Source organism: Spermophilus citellus (assembly GCF_964194105.1).
Source record: "Spermophilus citellus genome assembly, chromosome: 2".
Lineage (NCBI taxonomy): Eukaryota > Metazoa > Chordata > Mammalia > Rodentia > Sciuridae > Spermophilus > Spermophilus citellus.
The window spans coordinates 35,895,446-35,923,252 of record NC_138183.1 but is presented as its reverse complement, the minus strand read 5'-3'; the positions used below and the strand labels follow the sequence as shown (position 1 = coordinate 35,923,252).

Below are 27,807 nucleotides of genomic sequence, written 5' to 3'. Positions count from 1 at the left end.
CGTTAAGTGATTTGAGTTGATCTACTCGTATTTGAATTTTTGGTGGACGGACCATGGTTGAGGATAATAGAACTCCTAAATAATTACTTGGAAAATTTAATTGTACTTTATCTATTGCTATCTCGAGATTATAATTTTTAATAAGTTTGTAAGTGTGGCATAACATTCTAGCAATGTGTTTTTATCTTTGTGTGCTAATAATACATCATCCATATAGTGAAATATTTGTAGTTCAGGATTTTGATTTCTAAGTGGCTGGATTACTTTGTTAACATAAATTTGACACATAGTTGGGCTATTAGCCATCCCTTGAGGGAGTACTTTCCATTCATATCTCTGATCAGGACCTTCATGATTCAGTGCAGGGATAGTAAATGCAAAACATGGACTATCCTCAGGATGAATTGGAATTGAAAAAAAACAATCTTTAATATCTATAACTAAAACATACCAAGTTTTTGGCAAAGCAGACAATTGAGGAATCCCCGATTGAGCAGGTCCCATAATAACCATCTCATTATTAATGGCTCTTAAATCTTGCAATAATCTCCATTTACCAGATTTCTTTTTGATGACAAAAATGGGAGTATTAAGGGGAGATACAGAAGGTTGTATATGTCCTTCCACTAATTGTTGTTTGACCAGGTCATGGGCTGCTTGTATCTTTTCTTTAGTCAGGGGCCACTGAAGAACCCATACTGGTCTTTCTGATTTCCAAGTAATTTTTATTGTCTCATTGGCCCTTTCTAAAAATCCAACCATTGTCTGTCCGTTCCTTGATCTATTTGTATTGGTGCTGCTATACCTTGTTATTGTCTTTCTAATCTTATTCCTTTCCTAAAAGCTTGTCTAGTCATAATAGTGGGTGCATTTTGGTTGATGTTATTTGTTAATGTCAAACCTAATTGATCTAGGACATCTTGTCCCCATAAATTTACCGGAAGATGATCCAATACATATTGCTGTATAGTTCCTTCACATCCTTCAGGATCCTTCCAATCTAATACCATTGCACTTCTATGGGGATTAGTCGCCACTCCTAGGCCTCGAAGCATTTGAGTGGTTTGTTGTAATGGTCAATGTTTTGGCCATTCTTGACGAGAGATGATGCTAAGGTCTGCACCTGTATCCAGTAGCCCATTAAATTCATGTCCTTGAATATTTAGTTTTAGCATGGGGCGAGAATCTAAATTTAAAGAAAGCATAGCCCAATCTACACCTGTGGAGCCTAATCCCTTGGAACCTCTTTCTACAGTACGACTGGAAAATTTATCATGTAGGCTGGGTATTATTAGTAACTGTGCTATTCTATCTCCTGGTAAAATTACTGATATACCCTTTGGAGAACTGGCTATAATTTTTATTTCACCTTCATAATCGGGATCAATTACCCCAGGACTTATGATAAGTCCTTTTAGAGTAGAAGAGCTGCGTCCCAATAATAAGCCTACTGTTCTTTTGGGAAGAGGTCCTTTTACCCCTGTGGGAATGATTTGAACTCCCATCTCTGGAGTTAGTACTGCTCTGGCGGAGGCGCAGATGTCCAACCCTGCGCTCCCTCTGGTTTGTCTGATGAGGGATCTAATGGACAATGTGTCCTGGGCACTACCCTGATGGGGTTGCTGGGTTCCTCCAGTGCTCCGTATATTTGTGGTTTTGGGCCCCGGAGCATTGGGCCCCCCGTCCATTTTTTGGCAACGGAGCCCGATGCCTTTCTCCATGATATCGTGGATAAACACCTGGTCCTTGTTCGTTTTTTGATAATGGAGTACCCTCTATGGTGGTTTGAGAACAGTATTCATTAGCCCAATGTCTCCCTCTATGGCATCGTGGGCAAATACCCGGTATTCTACTCCTTTGATACCTAGTTTTGTTAAACCCTCCTCCTATGGGGCAATTCCTTTTAAAATGTCCTGTTTGTTCACAATTGTAGCATGTTCTTGGCCTGGCATCTAAAGCCTGTTTTACTGCAGCTGCCACGACTTGCCCTTGTTCTAAAGCCTGTTTTACTGCAGCTACCACGACTTGCTCTTGTTCATTAATGTCTCTGCATAATTTAATATATGTGTTTAAATCTTCATGTTTCCATGGTCTAATGACTTCTCTGCACCAATGATTCACTTGCTCATAAGCCAGTTGTTTTAGTAATGGCATTGCTTGTTCTGTATTCCCAAAAACTCTGGTAGCTGTTTGAATAAGCCTATCTACAAACTCAGCATAAGGTTCATTAGCTCCTTGTATTACCTTAGATAATTGACCTTGTAAACCTCCATGTCCTTGTAACATCTTCCATGCCTTAACTGCATCTGCAGCAATTTGTGCGTAAACACCAGGATCATATGCAATTTGTTGCTGCTGATCCCATAAGGTCCCTTTCCTAACAACATATCTAGATTTCTCTGAGGATAACTAGCTGCTGCATTTCGCCTAGCTGTCTCCTTGCAAAATTCCTCATTGGCAATCTTCCATAACAGGTATTGACGTCCATTTAGCACAGCTTTACACATATTAGCCCAATCTGTTGGCGTCATGTTCAAGTTGTTAATGGATTCGACCATGCTTACAGTGAAGGGTGCTTGAGGACCGTAGGTTGTTACAGCCTCTTATAGCTGCTTCACTGTTTTGAAATTTAAAGCATGGTGAATTCGCTGCCCTCCTGCCTCAAATACAGGGCATGTTAATACTTGAGATCCTGTCTCAGGATTCCACCTATCAACTGCGGGGGTTGGGGGCCTCCCAGCATATGGAGGTGGCGCTGTTGGTTGGACACTTACGCCCTCTGGTGATAGAAAGGTGTTAGTAGCAGTCTCCTGTTGTAACTTTTCCCCTGATGTCTTTTTCTGCTCTAAACTTCCTTCCTCTGTCTGACTAGCTCGAAAGACCTTCTCTTTTACTTGAATCTTTTCCTCTTTCTGACTAACTTGAGAGACCTTCTTTTTTACTTGAATCAATATGTCTTCTCCTTCTCTACCTTTGTCTGAACTGAAGGCTTTGGACTAAGCAAACCAGATACCAACGCCCACAATGTCAATGTGCCAACTGGCAGAGTTCCTGGACTTTTCTTTTCTATTCTTTTTAAATCTTCACCATGATGGTTCCATTGTGATATATTCAACAACTCCTCCTTAAAAAGCCATGGGCTACATTTTTGTATTGTATCAATGTATGCTCTTGATTTTACTGGGATGCCTCCTTCCTCTAACAATTTACTTAATACTCTTTTGGTTTGTTTTTTACTAATTTCTGGTCCTATATTTCTACTATAATACAACCCAACAAGATGACGCCAAATAAAACCGAGACAGAACGAAATAAAAATGGAACAACAAAAAATCATTATACCCTTTCTATCCTCCTGAAATGTCCATCTGTCCTTTCTCCCTATCTGTTCCTCAGACGCAAATAGTTTTTCCTCAGATGTGAGGGGTTTTTCTTCTGTCTCACTCATCTCCAGGGACAGGCAACTTAAAACAAAAGTGAAACAAAACAAAAGAATAATCTTAAAATGACTACCCATCCTCTCGCCCTGCCCTCAGGGGCAAGCAGTTTACCTTATCACTTACCCTCAGTTGTTCCGGTGCGGCCCACCATATGCCGCAGTCTGTTCCAGCTGGCAGCTGGAAGTTTGCTGGGGCCCCTTCGGCTGTGGCTCTCAACACCCTATCTCAAAATTTAAAAAAAAAAAAGGACTGGGGATGTAGGGATGTAGCTCAGTGATAGATAGCTCCTGGGTTCAATCCCCAGTACTGCAAATAAATAAATAAACAAATAAATAAATAAATAAATGACTCCATAATTTTCATTTGTTTTTCTGATTAGTTTCCTTCTGTTTATGTTCTTAAATCTCCTTCTTAAGAATTATGATAGGCCTGGGCAGGCACACTGGCTCTGGAGGCTGAGACAGTACAAAGCCAGCTTCAGCAAAAGCAAGGTGCTAAGCAATCCAGTGAGACCCTGTCTCTACATAAAATACAGAATAGGGCTGGGGATGTAGCTCAGTGCTCCAGTGTCCCTGAGTTCAATCCCTGGTACAAAAAAAAAAAAAAAAAGAATTTAAGATGGTGTATAAATTCTTAACTTCAGCTGTTTGGAGACCTTCTTCATTGCGTGTTCCCATTCCCATACACATTTTTTTCTTGTGAATCTTTTTCAATTAATTCATAGGCCTTCAGTCACTGGATCTGAGTTTGTAGAGAAAAAAGGTTTTTTTTTTCCTCCCAACTATTAAAATTGCAAATACAAATACCTTCATTCTCAGTGATTAAACTTTTAGGACTTTATCATACAGATTTACACACGTATAAAATCACATATAGTGCTGGATTGTGGCTCAGTGGTAGAGCACTTGCCTAGTACGTGTGAGGCCCCAGGTTCAAACCTCAGCACCACATAAAAATAAATAAAATAAAGATATTGTGTCCAAGTACAACTAAAAAATAAATATTAAAAAATATTTTTAAATCACATGTACATAAAGTTATTTACTATAGCATTATTTGTTCCACTAAAATAATCCAAAATAGGCTAAATAGCTATTATAAGCACTCTACTCTCATGACCTCATTTAGAAATAATTACCTTCCAAAGGCCCCAGCTCCTAATCAATACCATCACATTAGAGGGTAGGACTTCAATATATGCATTTTGAATGGGATTATGACAGTATTTGTGCCTTGTAAGAATTAGGCATAGTGACATATGCCTCTGATCCCAGCATCTTGGGAGATTGAGGAAAGAGGACTTCAAGTTTGAGGTCAGGCTGGGCAAATTAGTGAGACCCTGTTTCAAAATAAAAGTAAAATTGGGCTTGGTATGTAGCTCAGTAGTAGAGTGTCCCTGGGTTAAATCCCCAGTACCACAAAGGGAAAAATAAGAGACACCAGATTTCTTTTTCCCATGTGAGGCTGTAATAAGACAGTCATCTCCAAGGCAGAAAGGAGACCTGCTGCAGTCTGGCTGGGCACAAATCACAGAGCCGCCACAAAGCACTTGTATGTTCAAACAGGAAACTTTATTGTCTGAACTCCACCAGCACTCCACACTCCTGGGAACTCTCTCAGCTCCCCCCACTTCGGCCTACCCCCCTCGGACCCGGACCCCACAGGAACTCAATGGGAACTGCAAAGTAGCAGGCACCAGAGGCAGCAGGAACCACCCTATTCCCTCTCCCCCCTCCCAGCCACCCTATTGCCGGACAGCAGGGGTCCATATACAACTGAATACACAGCTTAACATAACCATCCTCATCTCAATGGCTCGCTGGCATCACCTCTCAACCACTCCCTTCTGGCAGAATGCCGTGTGTCATCCCCACTCGGCTGTGGCCCTCAACAGAGACATTCACCATGAACCAAATCTTCCTTGATCTTGGACTTCCCAGACTCCAGAACTGTGAAAACAAATGTTTAAGCCACACACTTTATAGTGTTGTGTTTTAGCAGCCCCAGTAAACTAAGTCATATTTGCCACAAGGCAACCAGTGAATTAAATCAATAGTGGAAATAAAATACAATACTAAAAATTTCAATTAACCCTTAAGGATGAAGAAAAAGGAACAAAAAGACTTTTTTTTTTTTTCCAACTCAGACCGTGTCTCTGAATAAAATGTAAAAAATGGCTGGGGATATGGCTCACTAGTTAAGTGCCCCTAATGCCAAAAAAACAAACAACCCCTCAAAAAAATTTAATGCTAAAAATGCTAAAGATTGTCTGAGTCTTCAGTGAGTCATAATCTTTGTTTCTATTAAAAAAAAATTGCAAGGGAGACGTGACTTAGCAGAAGCAAAGTTAGGAATGTTTACTTGTTGTAGCCCCAAACAAGTTAACTGAGAATTATAGATGCTCACAATAAATGCACATAATGGAGAAGCATGGAGTAGAACAAGAGAAGTGATGGGTCATCTCTGTTCTGTGTTTCCCAGTCAGAGCTAGAGTATTTATTGACCCATGTGGGGCCCCACAGACTGAAGAGGATCCAGATATACTGGAGCATGTCCAGAAGAGGTGACCAGGATATCAGAAGAGGAAACTACAGATTTTAGTTGTGAGGAACACCTGAAAGTATGGAAGGAATTGCTGAGGCAGGAGAGGAGCAGGTAAATGAAAAGCATAAGAATATTCAGGTTTTGAAGAGGTCAGGATAGAGAAGCTGGTTGTATTCTGCATGACCCTGGACAGCAGAACTGGAACTAAAGGAAAAAGCTACGGAAGGCAGATTCAGGAAAAAAAAATCCTGTCCTGCCTTATAAAGAGCAAATTGCTTGTAAGTACACACCCAGTCTTCATCAGTCATATGAAGGTAGAGAAAGAGAATATTAGAGGAAAGAACATAAGAGGGGGACAGACAGTGGAAAATAAAGGAAGAAAAAGAGGCAGAAGTGCAAGAAAGGAAAAGAAGAGGAGAGATGGAAGTAGCACTTTTCAGAATACAGTGTGAGTCACTGCAAGTAGAATCTGCCTTGCCTTTTCAAGTCTTCATTAGCCATATCCTGAAATACCAGCAGATGGAGATATTTCTCTGAGAATGGAGAACTTTGCTTCTCCTCCCTCCACCTAAAAAATCAAGTTTTCCTTCTCTGAAAGATGCTAAGAAAGAATTCCAGATGTCTTTGAATTTCTAAAATAAATTGATGAACATTTAATGTAAATAATAAAAATAATTGTTATTATTATTTTGGTACTGGGGATGGAATTCAGGGGTGCTTAACCACTGAGCCACATCTCTAGCCCTTTTTATATTTTGTTTCGAAGCAGGGTTTTACTAAGTTGCTGAAGCTAGCTTTCAACTCACAATCCTCCTGCTTCAGCCTCCCAGGTAGGTGGAATATCAGGCATTTACCACCAGGTCTGGCAACATTTTATGTAAATTCTACCTGTGATTATTTATGATTTTAATCCAGAAGAGGCCATTGTGGATTTTCATCTTTTTGTCACTGCCTGAGTAAGGCTCCCTCCATCCTGCCCTATCCCAGTTATATATGTGTGTATGTGTATGTACATGGTGTGTGCACCTATGTTATGAACCATGGTTAAAATAATTAAACAACATAGGGGTATACTACAATCCCCTTGCCAGCTACCCAATTATTAACACTTCCCCAGATAGAATCTCTATCACTTTGAATTCTTGCCTGTGGTAATTCTGGGAGGTTTTTACCATCAACAGTTGTATGGTACTCTTTACTTGTCCCCCCAACTCTAAAGCAATCCATCCTGAAGTCTTTCACAGAATATGTCTGTCAAAGGAGTTGATCTGGAACAACTGAGTTTCCCAAACTTCAAGTATACACAAATCATTGGCTAATTCTGATTCAGATTTGATCAAGCTGGAGATTCTACACATCTAACAAAATCCCAGATGATGATGTCTCTATTTCCATGGGCCACACTGAGTAGCAAGACCTTGTATTTATATGTCATGAGTAGTCAAGGCACCTATCTCAAGAATTACATTTGGTTCCTTATGCCCATTGTTGTCTTTTTTGTTACTCCTTAACTGTTAATTTTCATTTCTCTTTTTTTCCCCTGGGGGTACCAGGGATTGAATTCACATCCCCAGCCCTATTTTGTATTTTATTTAGAGACAGGATCTCACTGAGTTGCTTAGTGCCTCACTGTTGCTGAGGCTGGCTTTGAACTCATGAGATCCTCCTTCCCCAGCCTCCCTAGCTGCTGGGATTACAGGTGTGCACTTGTAACTTGAGGATTATATGATGATAAGGTATTGATGTTAATTTTATGGTTCTCTTGGCTGTATTGTTGTAATTTAGGGCCACCGTGCCCTATTTAACTGTTAATTTTCATTCAGACATCTACAGAGTATCTGATATCTGTGAGCCCTACATTAGTTGATTTCAACTAAGACTATAGACATCTTTTGAGTTCTAGTCCCTGCCATAGGATCCCAGGATTCAAACCTATTCCTTGCCTTGTCATTCATTTCATTACACATTTACTGAGCATATACAGTTTCCATAAACACTCTTCCAGGAGTGGGTGATACATCAAGAAAAACAAATGTCTATTTATTGTTTAAAAATCGTTTATTGTTAACTGAAAATAAATTGAGGAAAAGATAAATGGGGAGGCAGAAAAATATTTAGACAATTAAGTTCCTTTTCCCTTCTTGAACTATATAATTCAAAAACTATTAGATGGAGTAGAGCAAGGTAGCTTTCCAATCAAAGAAAGAGCTGACAGCTAAATGCAACATGTTCTTCTTGACAAGGTCTTCTTCTACTAGGACAATTGGTAAAGGAATGGTGTGTGGGGATTATATGATAATAATGTATTGATGTTAATTTTCTGGCTCTGTTGGCTGTCTTGTAACCTAGGGAAGATTCTTGTGTTAACTTTTACTGCTGTATCAAAATACCTGAAATAATCAAGTTGTAAAAAGGAAAGGCTTATTTGGTTCACGGGTTGAGAAGTTTCAGTTCATGACCCATTGGCCCAGTTGCTTTGGGGTCTGGGGAAGCAGCACATCATGGCAGCAAAGCCACTTAGTTCATAGCCAGGAATAGAAAGAGAGTAAGGGTGGGGGATTTTACTATTTCCTTTGAGAACAGCCTTTCAATAAAGTAAAGACTTCCCATTGGGCCCACCATCCTCCAATGGCATCACGGTTGGGAGAACAAGCCTTAACACACGGGCGTTTGGGGGACATTCCAGATTTCAAACTAAAGCTGTCCTTGTCCATAGGAAATAACTATAGTCTTCAGGGGTGAATGGGATAGTAGGTTGACAATTTACTCTAAATGATTCAGAATAGTTCCTTGCAATTGCAATGTTTCTTTTCTTTTTTAGGGGAAGCAGATACTGGGGACTGAACCCAGTGGTATCCTACCTCTGAGCTACATCCTTAGCTCTTTTCACTTTTTATTTTGAGATAAGTCTAAGTTGTGGAGGTTTGCCTCGAAGTAGTGATCCTCTTGCCTCAATCTCTGGAGTAGCTGGGATTATTGGATGGCATCGTGTACCATCTCGCTCGGCTTTGCAATGTTTCTATAAGCCTATGATTGAGTTATCTGTGAGCTCTACACTAGTTGATTTCAGAAAATGAAAATGTAACAAGTGCTCAGCAAAGGAGTATGCAGGTGTCAAGGTTATTCAGAAGATCCCAGGTGAGGAGGTGGGGTGAGGTCTCCAGAGGCAGTATTTTGGAGAACAGTGAGGAGTCAACCCTGAACTTCACGGCCCTTATGGTCCATGCTTAAAGGCCCTGCTTTTACCCTCTTCTACTCTGATTAATTCCCATACGGAAAAAATCCGCAAGGACAAACAGACATGTCCATCAGTTAGACACGGCACCCCCCCCACCCGGTCCCTCAACACCGTCCCTCACACCCGGGTTCTAACCTACCCTAGAAACCTCTGCCTAAATACTCTGAGCTTGCTGGGCCTCTTCCCACGGTCCACCCTAAACAGAGGAAGTCCCAGACCCAGTCAGGCTGAAGCTACAGGGCTTTTCGGCAATTGGGGCTCTAGTCCCACCAAATCCGAACCGTGAAGGCCGACGGCAGGGCAAATCACTTGCCGTGCCTCAGAGACCCACCAAGGAGGGGGTGTGGCACGGCGTGGGCGGAGGGGGTGGGGTCACGAGTGGGTGGGAATGACGTGCCCAGCGCCTGGGGGCGGAGCCACGCTGCTCACGTGCTCAGGTTGGGGCCTGTGGAGGCCACGCCTCTTCCGTCGCGCTGCACTGGGGCTCCCGCGTGTTAACCAAAGTGTTTGTGCTTCTTTTTCCTCTCTGGGACCTGACTGTGGGACAGGCGCGATGGCGGCAGAGATGTTGCCGAGTGCGAGGTGGCTGTACTGTGGGGAGCCGGACGAGAGTCAGAGAGCTGTACTGGGTAAAGTCCTCCCGCCCTGCGTTCTGCTCCCTCCCCAGCTGAGCCAGGACCCCTCCTCGACCTTGCGTTAAGACAGGGCTCCCCCGTCATCCCATTTTTCTTCTGTCACTACCTGCCACCTGCACGAGGATGTACCAGATACCTTTCTTTTCTCAGGACGGTATCGGGACCCTGTCATCCCCTCACTAAGTCTCTCTCCCGCCCCATCTGTCTCTTTCTCCCTCTCTTTAGGTCTGGGCCAGGCCTCTTCCCTCAGCCTCATTGCCCTAATCGTGCCTTCCAGTCCCAGCCTCGCCTTTGAGAGTCCCGCCCCCACCATCCCCTCTTCCCAATTGGACCAGGACTTTTTTCAGTCCCCTTTTAGGACAGGACCTGATCTTCCTTGCCCTCCCCATTCTGTCACTCTCAGTGATACTCCAGTTCTTCCCCGCTACACCGTGGGTCCTTTTGCTCCTATCTCATTGTTGGACTGCATTCTTACAGTCCAGTTCTCCAACGGGAAGCTGCAGAATCCAGGCAACTTACGCTTTACCTTGTACAACAGCAACGACTCCACAAATCCCAGGAAGCGGAAACAGCGAATTCTAGTAAGTGCTGCAGTTGCAGTTGCCTTCACTCTGTGGGCTTCAGGAGTCCTTTTTGATATGGACAGATGTGGGAGGGTAGGAAGGGAGAATAAGGAAAGGAGCAAATGGACCTTTGAAGAATTCCTTTGAGCCCTAGCAGCCTGGGGTATGGGAATGGGCACTATCCTGGTTTATGATATTTGAAGTGTTTCATTCATTTGTTTTTTGATCCTGATGATTCTTTGTAATGGGTGGCAGTTGTGCACATTGCAGGACATTCAGTAGCATCTCTGACCTCCACCCACCAGATGCTGGTAGCACTGGGTTGAGAACTGTCCATGAGGGATACTCATAGAGTAGACAAAGTTCAAGATCTGAGGTGGGGAGAGTGCAGGACATAGTGAACTCAGTAGGAAGAGAGATCTGCTTACAAGAATGCCTTCCTGGGAGAGTGCACTGGAGTTGAGTCCTGAAAGATGGGGGAAGGTTTAACACTCAAGGTATGGTTTTCCAAATGAAGAGGGTAGTAGGGACAAGTACAGGGAAGCAGGAAAGCTTGGCTGTGACCAGGAAATGAATTGGCCATTTGCACTAGTCCTGAGGGTATATGAAGAGCAGTCATGGAAGAGGTGGGTAAAGAAGATTCAAGAATGGTTTGGACCCGGCTGGGACTGTAGCTTAGTGGTAGAGTGCTTGCTTGCACTGGGTTCGATCCTCAGCACCACATAAATGTAAACAAAGGCATAAAAAATATAATAACATTATTAAAAAAAAAGAATGGTTTGGAAATTGCCTACAGTATCACTTTTTCACACACCTGTAAGTGTTGGGAGTTCAGGACCTCTTTGTCAAGTCCTGTGCTTTAAGTCCCCCAAGAACTCTTCAAACCAGTTAGAAACCAGCACTAAGGCCCTCTTGCCTTTTCTTCAGGGATAGCCCAGATTCCAATAGAGATAGTGGGACTGAATCATCTCCTAATGCTAACCCACTGTGGTCTTTCATTCTAAAACTTCTCCAAATGTAGAAAAGAGACCATACTTAATACCTTTCAACATTGGTTGTAAATAGAGTTCCTCTCTATGTATTTTAGGCAGCTGAAACAGACAGACTTTCCTATGTTGGAAACAATTTTGGGATTGGAGCCCTTAAATGCAACACTCTGTGCAGGTAATGGTGGGGAGAGGTGCAGCAGGAAAGGTGATGGGGGTGGTACTCTTCTCCATATTTCTTTTAGGGGCACTGGGGAAATCTAGGCAGGTGTACCAAGTCCCTACGTTTATAGACCCCAGGGGTCCTTGTAATCCTGAGGACATTCCTAGAAAGGAAAAGATGACTTGTATTTGTTGAATTTCCCAAAGACTCCACTTATTTGTTATAACTACTTACTTGTAATGGTCTTATTCTAAAAGCACTCTCCACAAATTTGGAATGTATGTTCTATAGGTTAAAGCTTGCCTGAGGTTTGCCTTGGGACCAAGTATAAGAAAAGGATTTGGTTGTATTGAAGAATCAGGACTGGGAATCATAAGCCCAGGGCATAGGTTTCGTTTCTTTTCTTTCTTTCTTTCTTTTTTTTTTTTTTTTTTTTTTTTGGTAAGGGGCATTGAAGACAGGATCACTTGACACTGAGCCACATCCCCAGCCCTATTTTGTATTTTATTTAGAGATAGGGTCTCATTGAGTTGCCTAGTGCCTCACCATTGCTAAGGCTAGTTTTGAACTTGAAATCCTCCTGCCTCAACCTCCTGAGCTGCTGGGATTACAGGCATGTGTCACTGCACCCGCTGGGCCCAGGTTTCTATGCAGCTCAGTCACTGAGCAGCTCTGTACTTCACTGATCCCTCATCTTCTCTGTACAATGAAGATTGCCCACCCTGAAGTGTCTGGGGCTGGCATGATACAGTCATGGTCCCTATGATTGTTACCAATAGTGAACCATAAACAAGGCCCTGTCAGAGCTCCCACTGGACCATGGCCTGATAAAAAATAGATGAATTTATTCATCCTTAAAACTTAATACTGCATCATTCACTTAAAGAGATGCTCTGTTTCAGATTGTTCTTCTCCCCATAATTAACAAGCTTTTACTTCATTTTCCACCATAAAAATTATGTGCACAGTAAGTTCTAGTGTAATTGTAGATTCTTATACTTCAGAAGGATTTCCCATTACACCAATGAGTCCAGATGTGTTTTTTTTCCCCAGAGCTACCTCATGTCCCCTTTCTTCCTTTCCCACACCCTCCTTTTTCCTCTTCATGCAGAGAATTATTGCTGAAGTAGATTTTTGTTACTCATGAGCAAGTTGTTGCATTTCTCAGGTGTGTTGGGACAGAAAAAAGGTTGAGAGCTTTTAAACAGAAAGAAGGAAGTTGTACCTTTTTAGTAAAGCATTATAGCATTATTTTTCTTTATTCAGGCACTTTGTGGGAATTTTGAATAAGACCTCTGGTCAGATGGAAGTATATGATGCTGAATTGTTCAATATGCAGCCACTGTTTTCAGGTAAGTCCCTGGCATGAAAATTCATGATAATGCTGCATAGTTTGTGTTGCTGGATGAGTTTTCATTTGATGAAAAGTGTCTATACTGTCTTAATTTGGGGACGTTTTTTTCCCCCCTTAATCCGTTAGAAGAAGCTGCATTTCTTTTCTGTCTGGTATTCTTAGAATGCTCAGGGCTAGAGTGAGATGGTCTAAAATGATAAATAGTAGTGTCAGATTCAAGAGGCTGCTGTTCCCTAAATCTCAAAACTTGAATTCTTAGTGATGCTGGTAAACTTAGCAAGACCCTGTCTCAAATTTTAAAAAAGACTGGGATGAGGCTCAGTGTCTTTGGGTTTAATCCCCAGAACCCCCCTCAAATATATAGAACTGAGATTTTACATTAAAAAGACTCTTGTGTCTTGACACCCATCTGTAAATTTCCTATGGATTTTGAGGCTCAAAATTAAGAATTCTTTGCTTTGTAAATAACTACATTTAAATCACTCTTCAAATGTTCTTCTAAATTCCAGGAGGCACAGAAAATTGTTTATTAATTTGTTGATTAAACACATTTTTGTTTTTGAATGTAAAATGTTTATTAGTACTGGTTTGTACTGGCTAGCACACATACACAAACACACATTCGCATACAACCTGACTACTAGTTCCTTCCTGTATGCTCTTCACTGTTCTGAACACCTTCAGTACACTGTCACTTACTTCATAGGTTCTGTTATTCCTTTTCATGTGGTACCAGGGATTGAACTCAAGGACACTCTATCACTAAGCCACATCCCCAGCCCTTGTATTTTATTTAGAGACAGGGTCTCATTGGGTGGTTTAGTGCCTCACCATTGCTGCACCTGGCTTTGAACCCTCAATCCTTCTGCCTCAGCCTTCTGAGCCACTGGGATTACAGATGTGCACCACTGCACCTGGCCTGTTTATCCCCATGGCCCCCCCCCCCTTTTTTTTTTAACCAGTGATGAGTGTGGCATAGAGTTAGCATGACTGGGTAGAGTACATTGCTGATGTAGCTCAGGCAAGGTCACTCCAGGGCTTGTGCTCTTGTCTACCAGATTAGACTTCCCCTTATTTGAGTTCTTTGTGGAAGGTTAGAGAACATCATATAAGAAATATATACCTCCATGTTTATGCCTGCTGTTAGCTCTTTCACCAGGAGAGAAAACTATGGAAGGAGTTGAGGACTTGGTTTCTAACTTATTTCTGCCTGCATGGTGAACTAATATTGTCAAGTCATTTCATTTGGAGACTCATTTTTCCTTATTTATAAAATGAAGAGTTTGGATCAGATGAGTCCTTCATTTGACTCCCTAATCTCCAGTTCTCTTAACTGTGTACTTAAGCTGAATATTCACAGAATACATTCACTTAAGGCTTAGGAAAGTACTGTAATAAGGAAGGAAATCTGTTTTTTTTTTTTTCTTCTTCTTTTTGCAGTGCTGGTGATTGAACTCTGGGCTTTGGGTCTTGTGCACACCAGGCAAGTGCTCTACCACTAGCTACATCTCCAGCCCAAGAAATCTGTTTTTCTTAGATTAATTGTTAAACAAATAAATACTGAACACTTAATATCTGCAGGCCTTACAGAGCTTGACCTGGCAGCATGTGCCTGTAGTCCTTGCTACCTGGGAGGCTGAGGCAGGAGGATTACTTGAGCCCAGTTCAAGAGCACCCTGGGTAACATAGCAAGACTCCCTCTCTTGTGTTTTGTGTTTCCACAGATGAGTCGGCCGAGAGTCAACTCACACTGGAGAGCCAGACCAAAACTTTCAGAGATAAGGTGAGTGTGAACTGGAACTTGGGTTAAGAATTTGCCCATAAAAAATTAAGGTGTGGGGGCTTAACCAAGTTCCTTGTAGGCATGTGTTTCTCCATCAGTACAATGAGTTTATTGAACTCTGTTCTCCCAGGCTACTCCCAGCTCATGAAGTCTGTGGTTCTCAGGAGAGTTCCTACTTATAGAGGCCTGCTCCTGTCTGGGGCAGCTGAATGCAGCTGAATGAGCCAGTGTTTGGAACCTATGCTCTGGTATCCCCACACCCTAAAATACTTGTTTTTAGATTAGTTCAAGTTTCAGAAAATATTGATTGTACCTGGAAACCTTTGTATTAAAAAAAAAACTAGACAGGGGCCTGGGGCTATAGCTCAGTGGTAGAGCGCCTGCCTCGCATGTGTGAGGCAGTGGGTTCGATCCTCAGCACCACATAAAAATAAAGATACTGTATGTTTATCTACAACTAAAAAAAAATTTAAAAAAACCTAGACAGCATTTTTCAATATAGAAAGTTCCTATAAAAGTCATTTCACCTCAGGATAGCAAATTGATTGGATCTTCAGTGCTGCCTGAAGAATTATATTGAAGTGGAGGTGTGTGGCTACTGTGGCTCAGGGGAAAGAGTGAGAGGTCTGTTAGCAATGTCTGTTATAGAAATAGAATGGGATGATGGTAAGCTGTGTGCCACAGATTTACCAACCATAATTCTAGTCAAGTCATTTTATTTTACTGATGGAAAAACTGTTAATTTGTAAATAGCCTTTATATCTTATAAAGTAAGATGTTTTCAGTCTGGCAATATCACTTAATGTATGCAGTAGACCCATGAGGGAGGTAGTTATGATAGGAATGATAGCTTGACTTACAGGTGAGGTGATGATGGCTCAGGAGCTTAGAGTTCCTTTGTTGTCCCACAGATAGATGTAGCAGTGCCCATCTGCCCTGTCCCCAGTAACCAGGTTTGTTTCCTGCACAGATGGATTCTTGCATTGAAGCCTTTGGTACCACCAAACAGAAACGAGCTCTGAACTCCAGGAGAATGAACAAAGTTGGCAGTGAATCATTGAATCTTGCAGTATCTAAAGCTGCAGAGAATATCATTGATAAAAAGGGTGTGGATGGTAAGCAACTGGAACTTGGGTTAAGAATTTGCCCCAAAAGATAGCTTTCTCTTGAGATCTTCTAACTGCCTTACAGATGGCGATAGTAGGAGTTAAGGCTGCGTTCTTTACTGCTGCTTGCTGAGGGACAGGTTCTGAGAGCAGCAAGAAACATCTGATGTGTTACTGCCCTGGGTGGCTTAACAGTCAAGTGGAGGAGGCAGGCATGGGAATGGCATACCCAAGTCCATCTTTAGTGCAAAGAATAGCCTGCAGGGCACAGAGAAAGGAGAAGGCTTCCTTTGTGAGTCTCGCCATTTGTGAGTCGAAGGAGCTTTGGTTAAAAAGGCTGAGAAGAACATTAGAGAAAGTTTAGTAAGAATGGAATTCTAGAAATTTTAAGAAAACCTTTCCAGATTTGGTGACTTACATAATATCTTCCTTTTTAGTACTTTTACAATTTCTTTGTTATTTTTGGCATATGATACAGATTTTTATTTTATATTTCTCAAGTGGTTAGCCATTTGTCCCCCAACTCCATCCTTGGGTAATTTAAAAAGGACATCCTTACCATTTTATTGCATGTTAGATACTTAGTTGTGTTCTGTTTTTTTCTTCCCATGGTTTATTCCTGTACCAGCATAAGGCTTTTTCTTTAAATCTTAGTAGCCTTCTCATTAGATTTCGGCTCATAGGGCAAATTTGTCCTTCTTCATTTTTTTTTTTAATGTATTTGCTGTCATAGTATGCTTTTTCATCCAGGTGATTCATTCATTCATTCATTTTTTAAAATCTTTTACATAACTTTACAATGATTATTTCCTCAAGGAAGCCAGAATGTTTCACATTCCTTGCTTCATCCATTCTATATCCCTTTTTGTTGTTGTTGTTCCTTTTAGTTATACATGACAGTAGAATGCATTTTGGCAAATTATACATATGTAGAGTATAACTTATTCAAATTAGGATTCTAGTGGCTATACTTGATGTGGCTGGTCATGTATTCGTTGATTCATTAACCCCGGAAAATTCCCCTCATAAAAAATGCCTGGGTAATAACAGCAAATCCCTGCTCCTGGGAGCTTCACTTGCAGCATCTCATCGAACAGAGCCTAAAGTCAAGCTGCCAGCATCTTCCATAGCTGCTCACACCATCCCGCTGAGAAGGGAAACTGAGAAACAGAAAGGCAGTTTGGCACAGAAAGCGGGCAAAAAACTCTCATTGACTATTTTGCTGTTTTGTTTTTGTTAGGTTTTGATTTTTGAATGTGTATTGATTGACAAATAATGGACATTTGTACATTTGTACACATACATATTGTTTTTTGTTGTATTTTTTAGCTTTTAGCATTTCCTTAAGGTAACTTTCTTTTCATGCTCTTTTTTTTATTTGGAAGGTTAGGTCTTTGATTAATATACATTGCATTGACTTTCTGTTGACCCTTTCACAACTGTTTTCTTCTGTTTCTGTTTCTCTCTTTTTTTTTTCTTGCCAACAGCTAGGCTCTGCTGCTGTCTCTTACTCTTTCTTTAACTCTTTTTTTTTTTTTTTTTTTTATTATTTTATTGTTGGTTGTTCAAAACATTACATAGTTCTTAATATACCATATTTCACAGATTGATTCGAGTGTGTTATGAACTCCCATTTTTACCCCGTATACAGATTGCTGTGTCACATCAGTTACATTTCCATTGATTTACAAATTGCCTTTCTAGTGACTGATGTATTCTGCTGTCTATCCCATTCTCCACTGTCCCCTCACCCCTCCCCTCCCCTCCCCTCCCCTTCTCTCTCTCCATCCCCTCTACTATAAATCGTTTCTTCCACTTCTATAATTTTCCTCCTACTCCTCCTTTCCTCTTATATGTAATTGTGTATAACCCTGAGGCTCACCTTCCAATTCCATGCAATTTCCCTTAACTCTCACTTTCCCTCCCGCCTATCATCCCTGTTTAATGTTATTCTTCTTCTCCAGCTCTTCGTCTCTACCCTGTCCTTGGTTACTCCCCTTATATCAAAGCAGACATTTGACATTTGTTTTTTAAGGATTGGCTAGCTTCACTTAGCATAATCTGCTCTAATGCCATCCATTTCCCTCCAAATTCTATGATTTTGTCATTTCTTATTGCAGAGTAATACTCCATTGTGTATAAATGCCACATTTTTTTAATCCATTCATCTATTGAAGGGCTTCTAGGTTGGTTCCACAATCTTGCTATCGTGAATTGTGCTGCTATGAACATCGATATAGCAGTTTCTTTAACTCTTTACTCCTATTTTTTTATTATTGTTTTTTGTTCTCCCTCTCTTAAAAACACATCCTACCGCCTCTTCATATACCCCGTATATGCAACTCTTGAACCTATAAACCTTTTTATATCACTTTGTTTCTTCTTCTTTCCCAGATAATCTTAAGAATTATTTTCAGAAATCCAATTGGGATTAATAAGAAGAGAATCAACATCTTTACAGTGTTGTGTTTTCCTTTCTAGGACATAGGTTTCAGCATTTATTTGAAGACATAAGTTAGCTGGGTGCTGGTGTACATCTATAATCCAGAGACTCTTGAGGCTGAAGCTAGAGGATTAAAAGTTTGAGGCCAGCTTTAGCAGTTTATTGAGGCTCTAAGCAACTTAGCGAGACCCTGTCTCAAAATAAAAAATAAAAAGGGCTGGTATGTGGCTTGGTAATTAAGCACCCCAGGTTCAATCCCTGGTACGAAAAAAAAGACATAATTTTGTTAAATTTACTTTCAGGTATTAAAAGGCATTTAAAAAGAAAAATAATTAAACCACATTCCCAACATTGGTCTGCCAGACTAATAAAACTTCTTTGTTTCCATCTCTATTTCTGTTGATATGTATATTCTGATTTTTCATTTTCACTCAAAATGTGTAGTGAGATTTTTTGGAAGTTAAGCTATTAAAGGCCATTTTGAATACCTCTCACTTTTTAATTTTTTTAATTTTTGGGGTGCTGGGGACCAAACCCAGGACTTTATATGTATCAGGTAAGTGCTCTACCACAATGCTGCATTTCCAGCTTTGTCTCTCACTTTGAGTTTCTCTCATGTTGTGTTATAAATGTTCACTAGCAGGCCTGTCTGCCAACTCAGGTTACTGGAGGGAAACTGCTGTATTCCCTTCTCCTGTGCCTGGGAGTCCTGCAGCAGTTGGCCTGATGGCAGGACATATTGGCAAAAGCATTTAGATTTCGGATTTCTGGACCATTTGTGGTCTCAGCTTCACAGATTGCAAAGAGTGTTGGGGACCAGAAGCTGAACAGGGTGATACGATCACTAATTTTACCTTTACTTTAAAGCTCTGGTCAGTGATGCCATCCAGGATGACTCGCAAGACGACTCCCTCTACCTTCCTCCTTGCTATGCTGATGCAGCCAAACCTGAAGATGTGTATAAATTTGAAGACAGTATCCTTCTTGTGGTAGAAAAGCTGCCTTATTTTATAAGTTGTAATATTTGTATGCATTGGCACATCCAGGCTGTCTGAAGGTCCTTGGTCCTATGACCTTCACAGAAGCAACAGACCTTTGCCCTTATACCAGTGCTGTCACCAGGAGGTCAGGTAGAATTCCTCACCAGCTGAGGGAGCCACCCCTGGGACTCATACCCATTCCTAAGCAACATGCCAAAGGCTACTCCTCAACCCACAGGGGTCACTCTTCCACGAATAATCAAAATATGACTTTTTGAGTTGGCCAATGTCTGAAGTCTAGGGCAGACCAGTTTTGTGAAAAGAAGGGTTGGAGTGTAGAATTTTACTACTTGATGGGTCTAGTTAGATGGGAATGCTGGCCCTGGCTCTGTGATAGGGGAGAGAAGGCAAAGAAGCCCAAGCAGGAGATGAGCGCTGGGCTGGAGCCTGACAACAGGGTCTGAAGTTGCCCTGCTCTCCTGTATGAGCTTCTTCCCCTCTGTGAGCCTTAGCTTTCCCATCTGTGAAATGAAGCCTCTATGAGGTAATTTTTCTGGTTGAATGTTTCCATTTTGGTCAGATTGTGTTCTTGACCTGCACCTAGTTCTTTCTTCTGCAGAGTATGAAGCTCTTAAGAGCCCATCTGAAGCTTTCAGTAAGATCACATCAAAAGAAATACTGAAGATAATTGAAGAGAACAGGTACTTTCACTTGGGCAGATGGGCAGTGATATTGGGAAATAGGGAGTCAGATGTGAAGCAAGACCTTAGGGTGCCAGTCAGTGAGAAGGTATCTGCTAGCCCTCGAACATGAATAAACCTGTTTTCTAGACCCTGGGCCTCTCGGAGCTGTTGGTGGATTCAAGGGAGGGCGTTGGCACCTGTAGCTGGGCAGAGGGTGGCGAACTATAGTCTAGGGCTGGGACCAGAGCTAGTTCTTGTCCCCCAGTGTTATGCTGATGCTGATTGTCATTGGCAGCACCCAAATGCCTGTCTGGGAATGGGTGCTGGCTGAAGGGATGGCTTCTCTATGACAGTATGCTGGGCAAGCTTTTCTAAAGTTCAGTTTGTGTACTTTAAATAATTCAGAGATTATTTCCTCCTCTCCCCTTTTACCATTAAAATAACTTTTTTGTTTTTAAATGATGATGGTGACATTATTTTGCTTCTGAGTTTTTTCTTTTGATAATGTTATTTTGAGCAAATAAATTGCTAAAATGTTTTCAATCCTACATTGGGTCTCCCAATTTTTGTCTTGAAAATTTACTGGTCAGTGATATCCAAAGCCTTGGAAAATGCCTTTCTTTTTTGGCTATAAAGGTACATTTCTGGAAAGAGCTCTTTACTGCTTCTTAGTTGTCTTAATGTGATCATGATTTGGGATAGGCACAGGAATAAACACGGGGCTGAGAGTCTGAAAACTGAGACCCTGAGCACTGTCCTGTCTAACTGTGTGCTCTTACTGTCTGAGCCTCAGTTTTCTTGTCTGTAAAATGATGCTGCTACATGGTGAACTTGAAGAACTTTTTTATCTCCAAGTCCAGGATCCTGATGGTAGTAGAACAGTACATAAAAATAACAATTAACAGGGATCGGGCTCTAGCTTTGTGCCAGACACGCTTCTAGATTTCTAGGTACTTTATTTGCAGTGTTTTATTTTGTTTTTGTGGTACTAAAGATTGAATCTAGGAGCACTTTACCACTAAGTTATGTCCTAGCCTTTATTATTTTTTATTTTGAGACAGGGTCTCACTAAATTGCCCAGGCTGACCTTGAACTTGTGATTCTCTTGCATTAACCACTTGAGTTGCAGTATGCCTAGCTAACGGTGTCTTTTTTTTTTTTTTTTTTTTGGTACTTGGAATTGATCCCAGGGGCTACATCCCCAGTCCTTTTTATTTTTATTTTGAGACAAGGTCTCACTAAGTTGCAGAGACTGGCTTTTAACTTGTGATCTTCCTGCCTTAGCCTCCCAGTTGCTGGGATTACAGGCATGTGCCACTACATCCAGGTTGCAGTGTCTTTTTTTGGGGGGTGGGGGGGTACTGGGAATTGAATTCAGGGACACTTGATCACTGAGCCACATACCCAGTATTTTATTTAGAGACAGAGTCTCACTGAGCTAATGGCTTAGCTCCTCGCCATTGCTGAAGCTGGCTTTGAACTCACAATCTTCCTGCCTCAGCCTCCCGAGCTGCTGGGATTATAGGAGTGTGCCACCATACCTGGCTGCAGTGTCTTTTAATACAGAAAGAGTCCCTAGGGAGACAGATGCTATCAGTGGCTTCCGTTTATAGATGAAGCCAGGACACAGATATATAAAGGAACTTGCCTGAGCAGATTTCAGAGAGGGGACTCAAACCCAGACAATCTGACTCTAGAACCTATGCTCCTAACTACTAATCCAGAGGTCGATAAACTGGCCCATACGCCATGTCTGACCTGCTGCCTATGAATAAGTAAAAGTATAAGTTAATGTTTTATTGCAACACAGCCCTATTTACTCTTATAAGTATTATTTCTGGATGCTTTTGCACCATGACATGGAGTTGAGTGAATGCAACAGAGACCGTATGGCCCACAAAGCCTAAAATATTTACTGGCCCTTTACAGTGTCCCCGTTTTCCACCCCTCCACTCCCTTAACCACAAACCTCCTGCTGTGAGGATTTTGAATATGGTGGGCCTTCAGATGCCTTCAGTGTGTATGGCGGGGAAAGGTGCCTCAGTTCTCATAGTAAGGGGTGGTTCCTGACAGAGTCTGTCTTACTCTGACACGTTCGTCCCTTTTTCTCCCTATTTTAGCCACTGCTCCACTGTTATAGAAGCGTTGAAGTCTTTGCCATCAAATGAAGAGAACCGAGATCACCAGGCCAGATGTATATGGTTTCTAGACACCCTCATCAAATTTAGAGCCCAGAAAGTGATCAAGCGGAAAAGTAAGTCCATGATAGACATTTTATTTTAGTTATTTCTAGTCCATTATTTGTCTGTAGATCTCAGATCAGTTCAAAAAGGGAAGAAGATACATACATCTGTCCACGTCTTAATTTTTAACTGCAACAGTATCATTCCTTGTGTTGTTGGCACTCTGGAGGACTTGCCAGTCTCACTCTTCTCTCTGGACCTCCTTACCTGGAGATTGCATGATGGCTTGGGGGCCTTCCAGAGCTAACATTCACTACTATTCTGCATTATGCAAAGTGCAGTATCCAGGTCAAAGTGAATGCACATGTTAAGAGACTGTTAGAACAGAAGGGAGAGAAAAGTTTGGCTTTGCTTGTTAGGTTTGTGTTATGTTTATTTATTTGAAGTAGGAAAGGAGAGAGTTTTCTAACGGTAATCCCACTGTCACCTGTAGCCAGGACCATATGTGGCAATGTTGGAAATGCTGATGGAGACGTTGGTGGTTTTCCGCACAGTTGTAGTCAGTCATTGTTACTGAGTTTGAGTACCCAAGGTTTTGTATTAATGTTTTCAGTATTTATTTAGTTCTTTTTTTTTTTTTAGTTGTCAATGGGTACTTAGAATCAAACCCAGGGCCTCACATATACTAGACAAGCACTTTACCGCTGAGCCACAACCCCAGCCCTATTTAGTTCTTTTATTTTTTAATTTATTTTTTATTTTTTGTAGTTGTAGATGGACAGAATGCCTTTATTTTATTTGTTTATTTTTATGTGGTGCTAAGGATTGAATCCAGTGCTTCACACAAACTAGGCAAGTGCTTTGCCACTGAGCCACAGCCCCTGTTTAGTTCTTATTTGCACATTCAAACCTCTCTTCTTCCCTCTCTCCCTGGGATTTCTCCAAAATCTATTCAGTTTCCTTTATTTTTGTTTTTAACAATTTAACCTTTATTTTAAATTTTTTTAAATATTTTATTTTTGTTGTTGTAGTTGGACACGATACCTATTTTTTTATCAATTTATTTTTATGTGGTGCTGAGGATCGAACAGGGCCTCATACGTGCTAGGTGAGCACTCTACCACTGAGCCACAACCCCAGCCCCTAACCTTTTTTATTCTGCATTGTGAGGCCTCATTGGAGTGATTGATCTGTCTGGTCGTGACCCCATCATACACATCTCTTGTGTGTATCTGATCTGCAGGCTAAAGCATATCTGAGCATATTTTCATTGTATTGTCCATTTCATTCCATCCCTTTTTTTTTTTTTTTGTATTGTGGATAAACAAGGGTACTCTACCCTGAGCTATATCCTCAGCCCTTTTTATTTTATTTTGATACAGAGTCTCACTAAGCTGCTGAGACTGACCTCAAACTTATCATCCTCCTGTTTCAGCCTTCTGCATTGCTGGGTGTGCACCACTGTGCCTGGCTCATATTTTATTTTAAAGTGACTGTTCTGAATCTTGGGCTCCTGCTTTTCTTAACATATGGTTCTTTCTGTCATTATAGTGGCCCGGCTGTTCACCTCTTCTCCCAGCCCACAAATGAGGCATGGCCTGTGTTTTTTTCATGAAAATGATTAAATACAACTTTGTGTTATAGGTGCCCTAGGACCTGGAATTCCCCACATCATCAATACCAAACTGCTGAAGCACTTTACCTGCTTGACTTACAACAATGGCAGGTCAGGAAAGTTGATTTTGGGGATTTTTGCCTGTGAAGGAGAAAGCAGGTCGGGGTATGTGAGTGAGGAGTAGGGGCTTGGGTTCAAGCCAAGTTCATAAAGATGCAGTGCTAAGAGATTGCTGCCATTTGGTGGGTTTCTGGTATCAATTAAGTTGAGGACGTGTGTGTGTGTGTGTGTGTGTGTGTGTGTATCTCCCCTATGGAAAAGTTCACTTTATTTTTCATGAATATTTTCTCTCTCTCTTTTTTTCCCCCGTGTAGTGCCGGGGATTGAAGGGCCTAGCACAAACTAGGCAGGTACTCTACTACTGAGCTACATCTGCAGCCCTTTTTGTTTTAAGATAGGATCTCACTGAGTTGTCAAGGCTGTGATCCTTCTGCCTGAGTAGCTGGGATTACAAGCATGTGCCACTGTGAATATCTTTTATACATATTAGCCAGGTGTGGTGGTGAATGCCTTTAATCCCAGAGGTTTGGGAGGCTGAGGCAGGAGGATCATAAGTTCAAAACTGGCCTCAGCAACAGCAAGGTGCTTAGCAACTCAGTGAGACACTGTCTCTAAATAAAATACAAAATAGGGCTGGGGATGTGGCTCAAGCGGTAGCGCGCTCGCCTGGCATGCTTGCAGCCCGGGTTCGATCCTCAGCACCACATACAAACAAAGATCTTGTGTCTGCCGAGAACTAAAACAAATAAATATTTAAAAAATCTCTCTCTTTAAAATAAATAAATAAATAAATAAATAAAAATTCAAAATAGGACTGGGGATGTGGCTCAGTGGTCAAGTGCCCCTGAGTTAAATCCCCAGTCTATACACACTACACACACACACACACACACACACACACAAGGCTGCAGAGCTGGGCAAGGTGTTGCACCTATAATCTCAGCAGTTTGGGAGACTGAAGTAGGAGAGTCACAAGTTTAAAGCCAGCCTCAGCAACCTAGCAAGACCTTGTCTCAAAACAAAATAAAAGGGGTGGGGGATATGGTTTATTAGTTAAGTGCCCCTGGGTTTAATCCCCGGTACCCCAAAAAGAAAAAAAAATGGCTGTGGGATGCCCTGCAATAGAGACTTACTTTACACACTTCCTTCTTCCTGATGTCCCACAGAACTAGTGCTGTAGAAAAGGGCAAGCCACCCTGAGGACTCTGGGGAAGAAAGCCCATGCAGCATCCCTGGGCTTCCTTCAGCCGTTTGTGTAGTGTTTCCTGCTCCTGAGTGGGCTTGGAAGAAGCAACAGCAACTGAGTTTGGGGTGATTATTATCCTAGCAGCCCTTCTGAGCAGACAGGGACAGACTTGGAGGGCCCTCACCAGTATGAGACGCTAGCACCCCCTGGGTGCAGGCGCAGCTTTCTCTCTCCTGCTCAGGAGGATGCTCTGGGGTTGACTCTCTGCTTGCTGTGAAGCTCTGGCACTTTGGAAGAAAGAAGAGAGATTGATCCAGTTCCTCCTTTCCCCAGGTTGGGAAGGCATTGAATGCTAAAGAATCGGGCTCAGATGTTCCTATTTTGCTTTGGAATTTAATTTTGTTTCTCCTTTCCTGCCACTGATTTTGCAGTTTACGGAACTTCATTTCAAATTCTATGAAGGCGAAGATCACTGCATATGTGATTATACTTGCTTTGCACATAAATGACTTCCAGATTGACCTGACACTGTTACAGAGAGACTTGAAACTCAGTGAAAAAAGGTGAGCACAGCATTTTGAATAAAAAGCTCCTTCTAGGATACCTTGGTATGTGTCTACACCAACATCAAGGGGCAACATCAAGGAACCTGGGGGTATTTCATATGGGAAGAACTTGGGACCAGAGGATGGTTTTCACCTAGACATTTTGAGTGCCTGTGTTGGCAGAGTTTTAAATACCTTCATGCTGTCTCATTAATTTCCCTAAAAAACAATTGAAGAATCTGCAGTCCAGAGCAGTGACTTCCTCGGGTTCTCATAGCCAAGAGGGGAGTCGACTGGGCTTCTTCACACCTGAGTCTTGCCATAGTGTCCTGTTTCTGGATTACCAGGCAGCCTCCATTCTCTGAATTCCTGTCACTGGGAGGAGGAGTTCTTATGGTTCTGAGTGGTACATCCAGGGGTGGAAGTTTCAGAGAACTCACCTTCATCTTAGCAAGCAGAGTTTTCTCAGAGTTGATGGAAGGTCTTCAAGGGAAGGTGAAGCCACTGGTTGGCACAGACACCATATTTAAGCTTCCCTGACTAGATGGGAGTAGGGAATGACCTTTCAGGCTCCTTCTAGCCTTGCTAGAGTAGATTCCAACAATAGAGGGCAGAGCTTTCCAGGATCCTTTTTTGGTGATCGAGGGGCATTTGACATCAAGGCTCCAGATGGTATTCTAAGCCTGTGATGACGCCTCTGTCTACACTTGTCCAGCAGACCATGGAAGGTATTCTGAGGGCTTTCCAAAAATAGCATTGGCACATGCAGTGAGGTAGAGAAATAAAACTAGTAGAACTAGCAGTCTGTCAGTTCTAGCAAGTGCTCAGACCTGGTTGCTTTTGTACTTGGGTTATAGGTGGTAAAGACAGTTATTAATAGGGATCTAGAGACCTAGTTTTCCATCACCTGTATGACTGTTTTCTGATGACAACACATTAAAATGAAATTTTCTGATAACTTTGGGGGGTGAGGCATCTTGTCTACCTGCTTGGGGCTTGGCCACTTTTGGGATTCTGTCTTTATGGCCTGGAGCATGAATGTGCTACTCCCTCCTGCCAAGCTGTCCTGAACAACCACATTGAGAGCTCTTTCTCCATTTTTCTGCTTGTTTCTTCCTTAGGATGATTGAGATAGCAAAAGCTATGAGGTTGAAGATCTCTAAAAGAAAGGTGTCTCTGGCAGCTGACCAGGAAGAGGATCACAAACTGGGCACTCTGTCCATCCCACTGCCCCAGGTCTCGGACTACCAGTCAAAACGGAGGAGGATTACCTAGATGTGTGCCTTCTAGACAGCATTTTTGGCCACATCATAGCCACTGCTTCTGTTCACTTCCAGTTTTATTTTTAGGAAGAGGAAAAAAGAAGCCTTGTTTTGGCATGGGATGAAGCTAGCATCCTGGTCATGCCTGGCTTATGCAGAAATATAAAGTGGTGGCTAGATTGGACTCAAATTCCCTCTGGTGTTGCTGTGATGGTGTGTTTCTCATGTTGGTTCACTGTTGTGGGGATTTGAAGGGTGGCATCTAGAAAGTTGGAATCAAAAGATTTTACCAGGCTAAACCCTGAACCAAATCTAATGGATGGAGGTTGATAAAGAATCTGGAAGGGTCAGAGGAGGAGGTGAAGAGGGGGATCCAGCACAGCGGTGACTGAAGTAGAGGCTTCCAGCTTTATCCAGAGAGAACTGTGGGTTGCTAGTGCAGTTGGGTTGCCAGACAGGCTGATATATAGCCTGCTGTGATAAGGTGGAGCCTAATCAAGAAGTGATAACCCAGGGCTGGGGTTGTGGCTCAGAGGTAGAGCACTCACCTAGCATGTGTGAGGCACTGGGTTCAGTCCTCAGCATAGCATAAAGTAAAATAAAGACATTGTATCCACCTATAACTTAAAAAAAAAAAAAGAAGAAGTGATAACCCCAGTTTTTCTGTCTGGCTAAGGCCACAGTGGAGTGCAGGGATAAGCCAGGTGGAGGGTAAAACACTCAGACCACCTGGCACCTTCATCTGCTCCTTGGAGTTTGGCCTTGTCAGATCTATTGGCAATAAAGTTTCTGGGTCCCTGAAGGAGCCGTTGGAAGAGGCTTGTCTGTCCCTTAATCCCATATGACCCCGAAGGTAAGCAGTTTAATGTAGGAGTACGTGGGAAGCACATTAGGGATGATGTAGGGGTAATATGATGAAGGTGTTTACAAAAAAACAGTTCTCATTAACTGAAGGACACCGTAACTCCAATCATAAGGAGATACTCAAGAAAGCTCATGCTCCTCTGTGAGAAGCCCTTCTTTGGGAAGCAACTCAAG

At 42.0% G+C, this 27,807-nt stretch overlaps 1 protein-coding gene across 1 annotated transcript; it reads left to right on the top strand.

The window, feature by feature from the left end:
- The first annotated feature begins 9,614 nt into the window (after positions 1 to 9,614).
- POLR1E (RNA polymerase I subunit E) lies at positions 9,615 to 27,412 on the top strand. Its single transcript, XM_081282707.1, has 12 exons — positions 9,615 to 9,851; positions 10,335 to 10,438; positions 11,508 to 11,584; positions 12,836 to 12,921; positions 14,648 to 14,706; positions 15,677 to 15,821; positions 19,123 to 19,230; positions 19,840 to 19,936; positions 22,039 to 22,172; positions 23,746 to 23,827; positions 25,394 to 25,525; positions 26,629 to 27,412. Exons 1-12 carry the CDS (start codon positions 9,776 to 9,778, stop codon positions 26,780 to 26,782), a joined length of 1,254 nt encoding a protein of 417 aa, XP_081138833.1. The 5' UTR covers positions 9,615 to 9,775; the 3' UTR covers positions 26,783 to 27,412.
- The last annotated feature ends 395 nt before the right edge of the window (positions 27,413 to 27,807 follow it).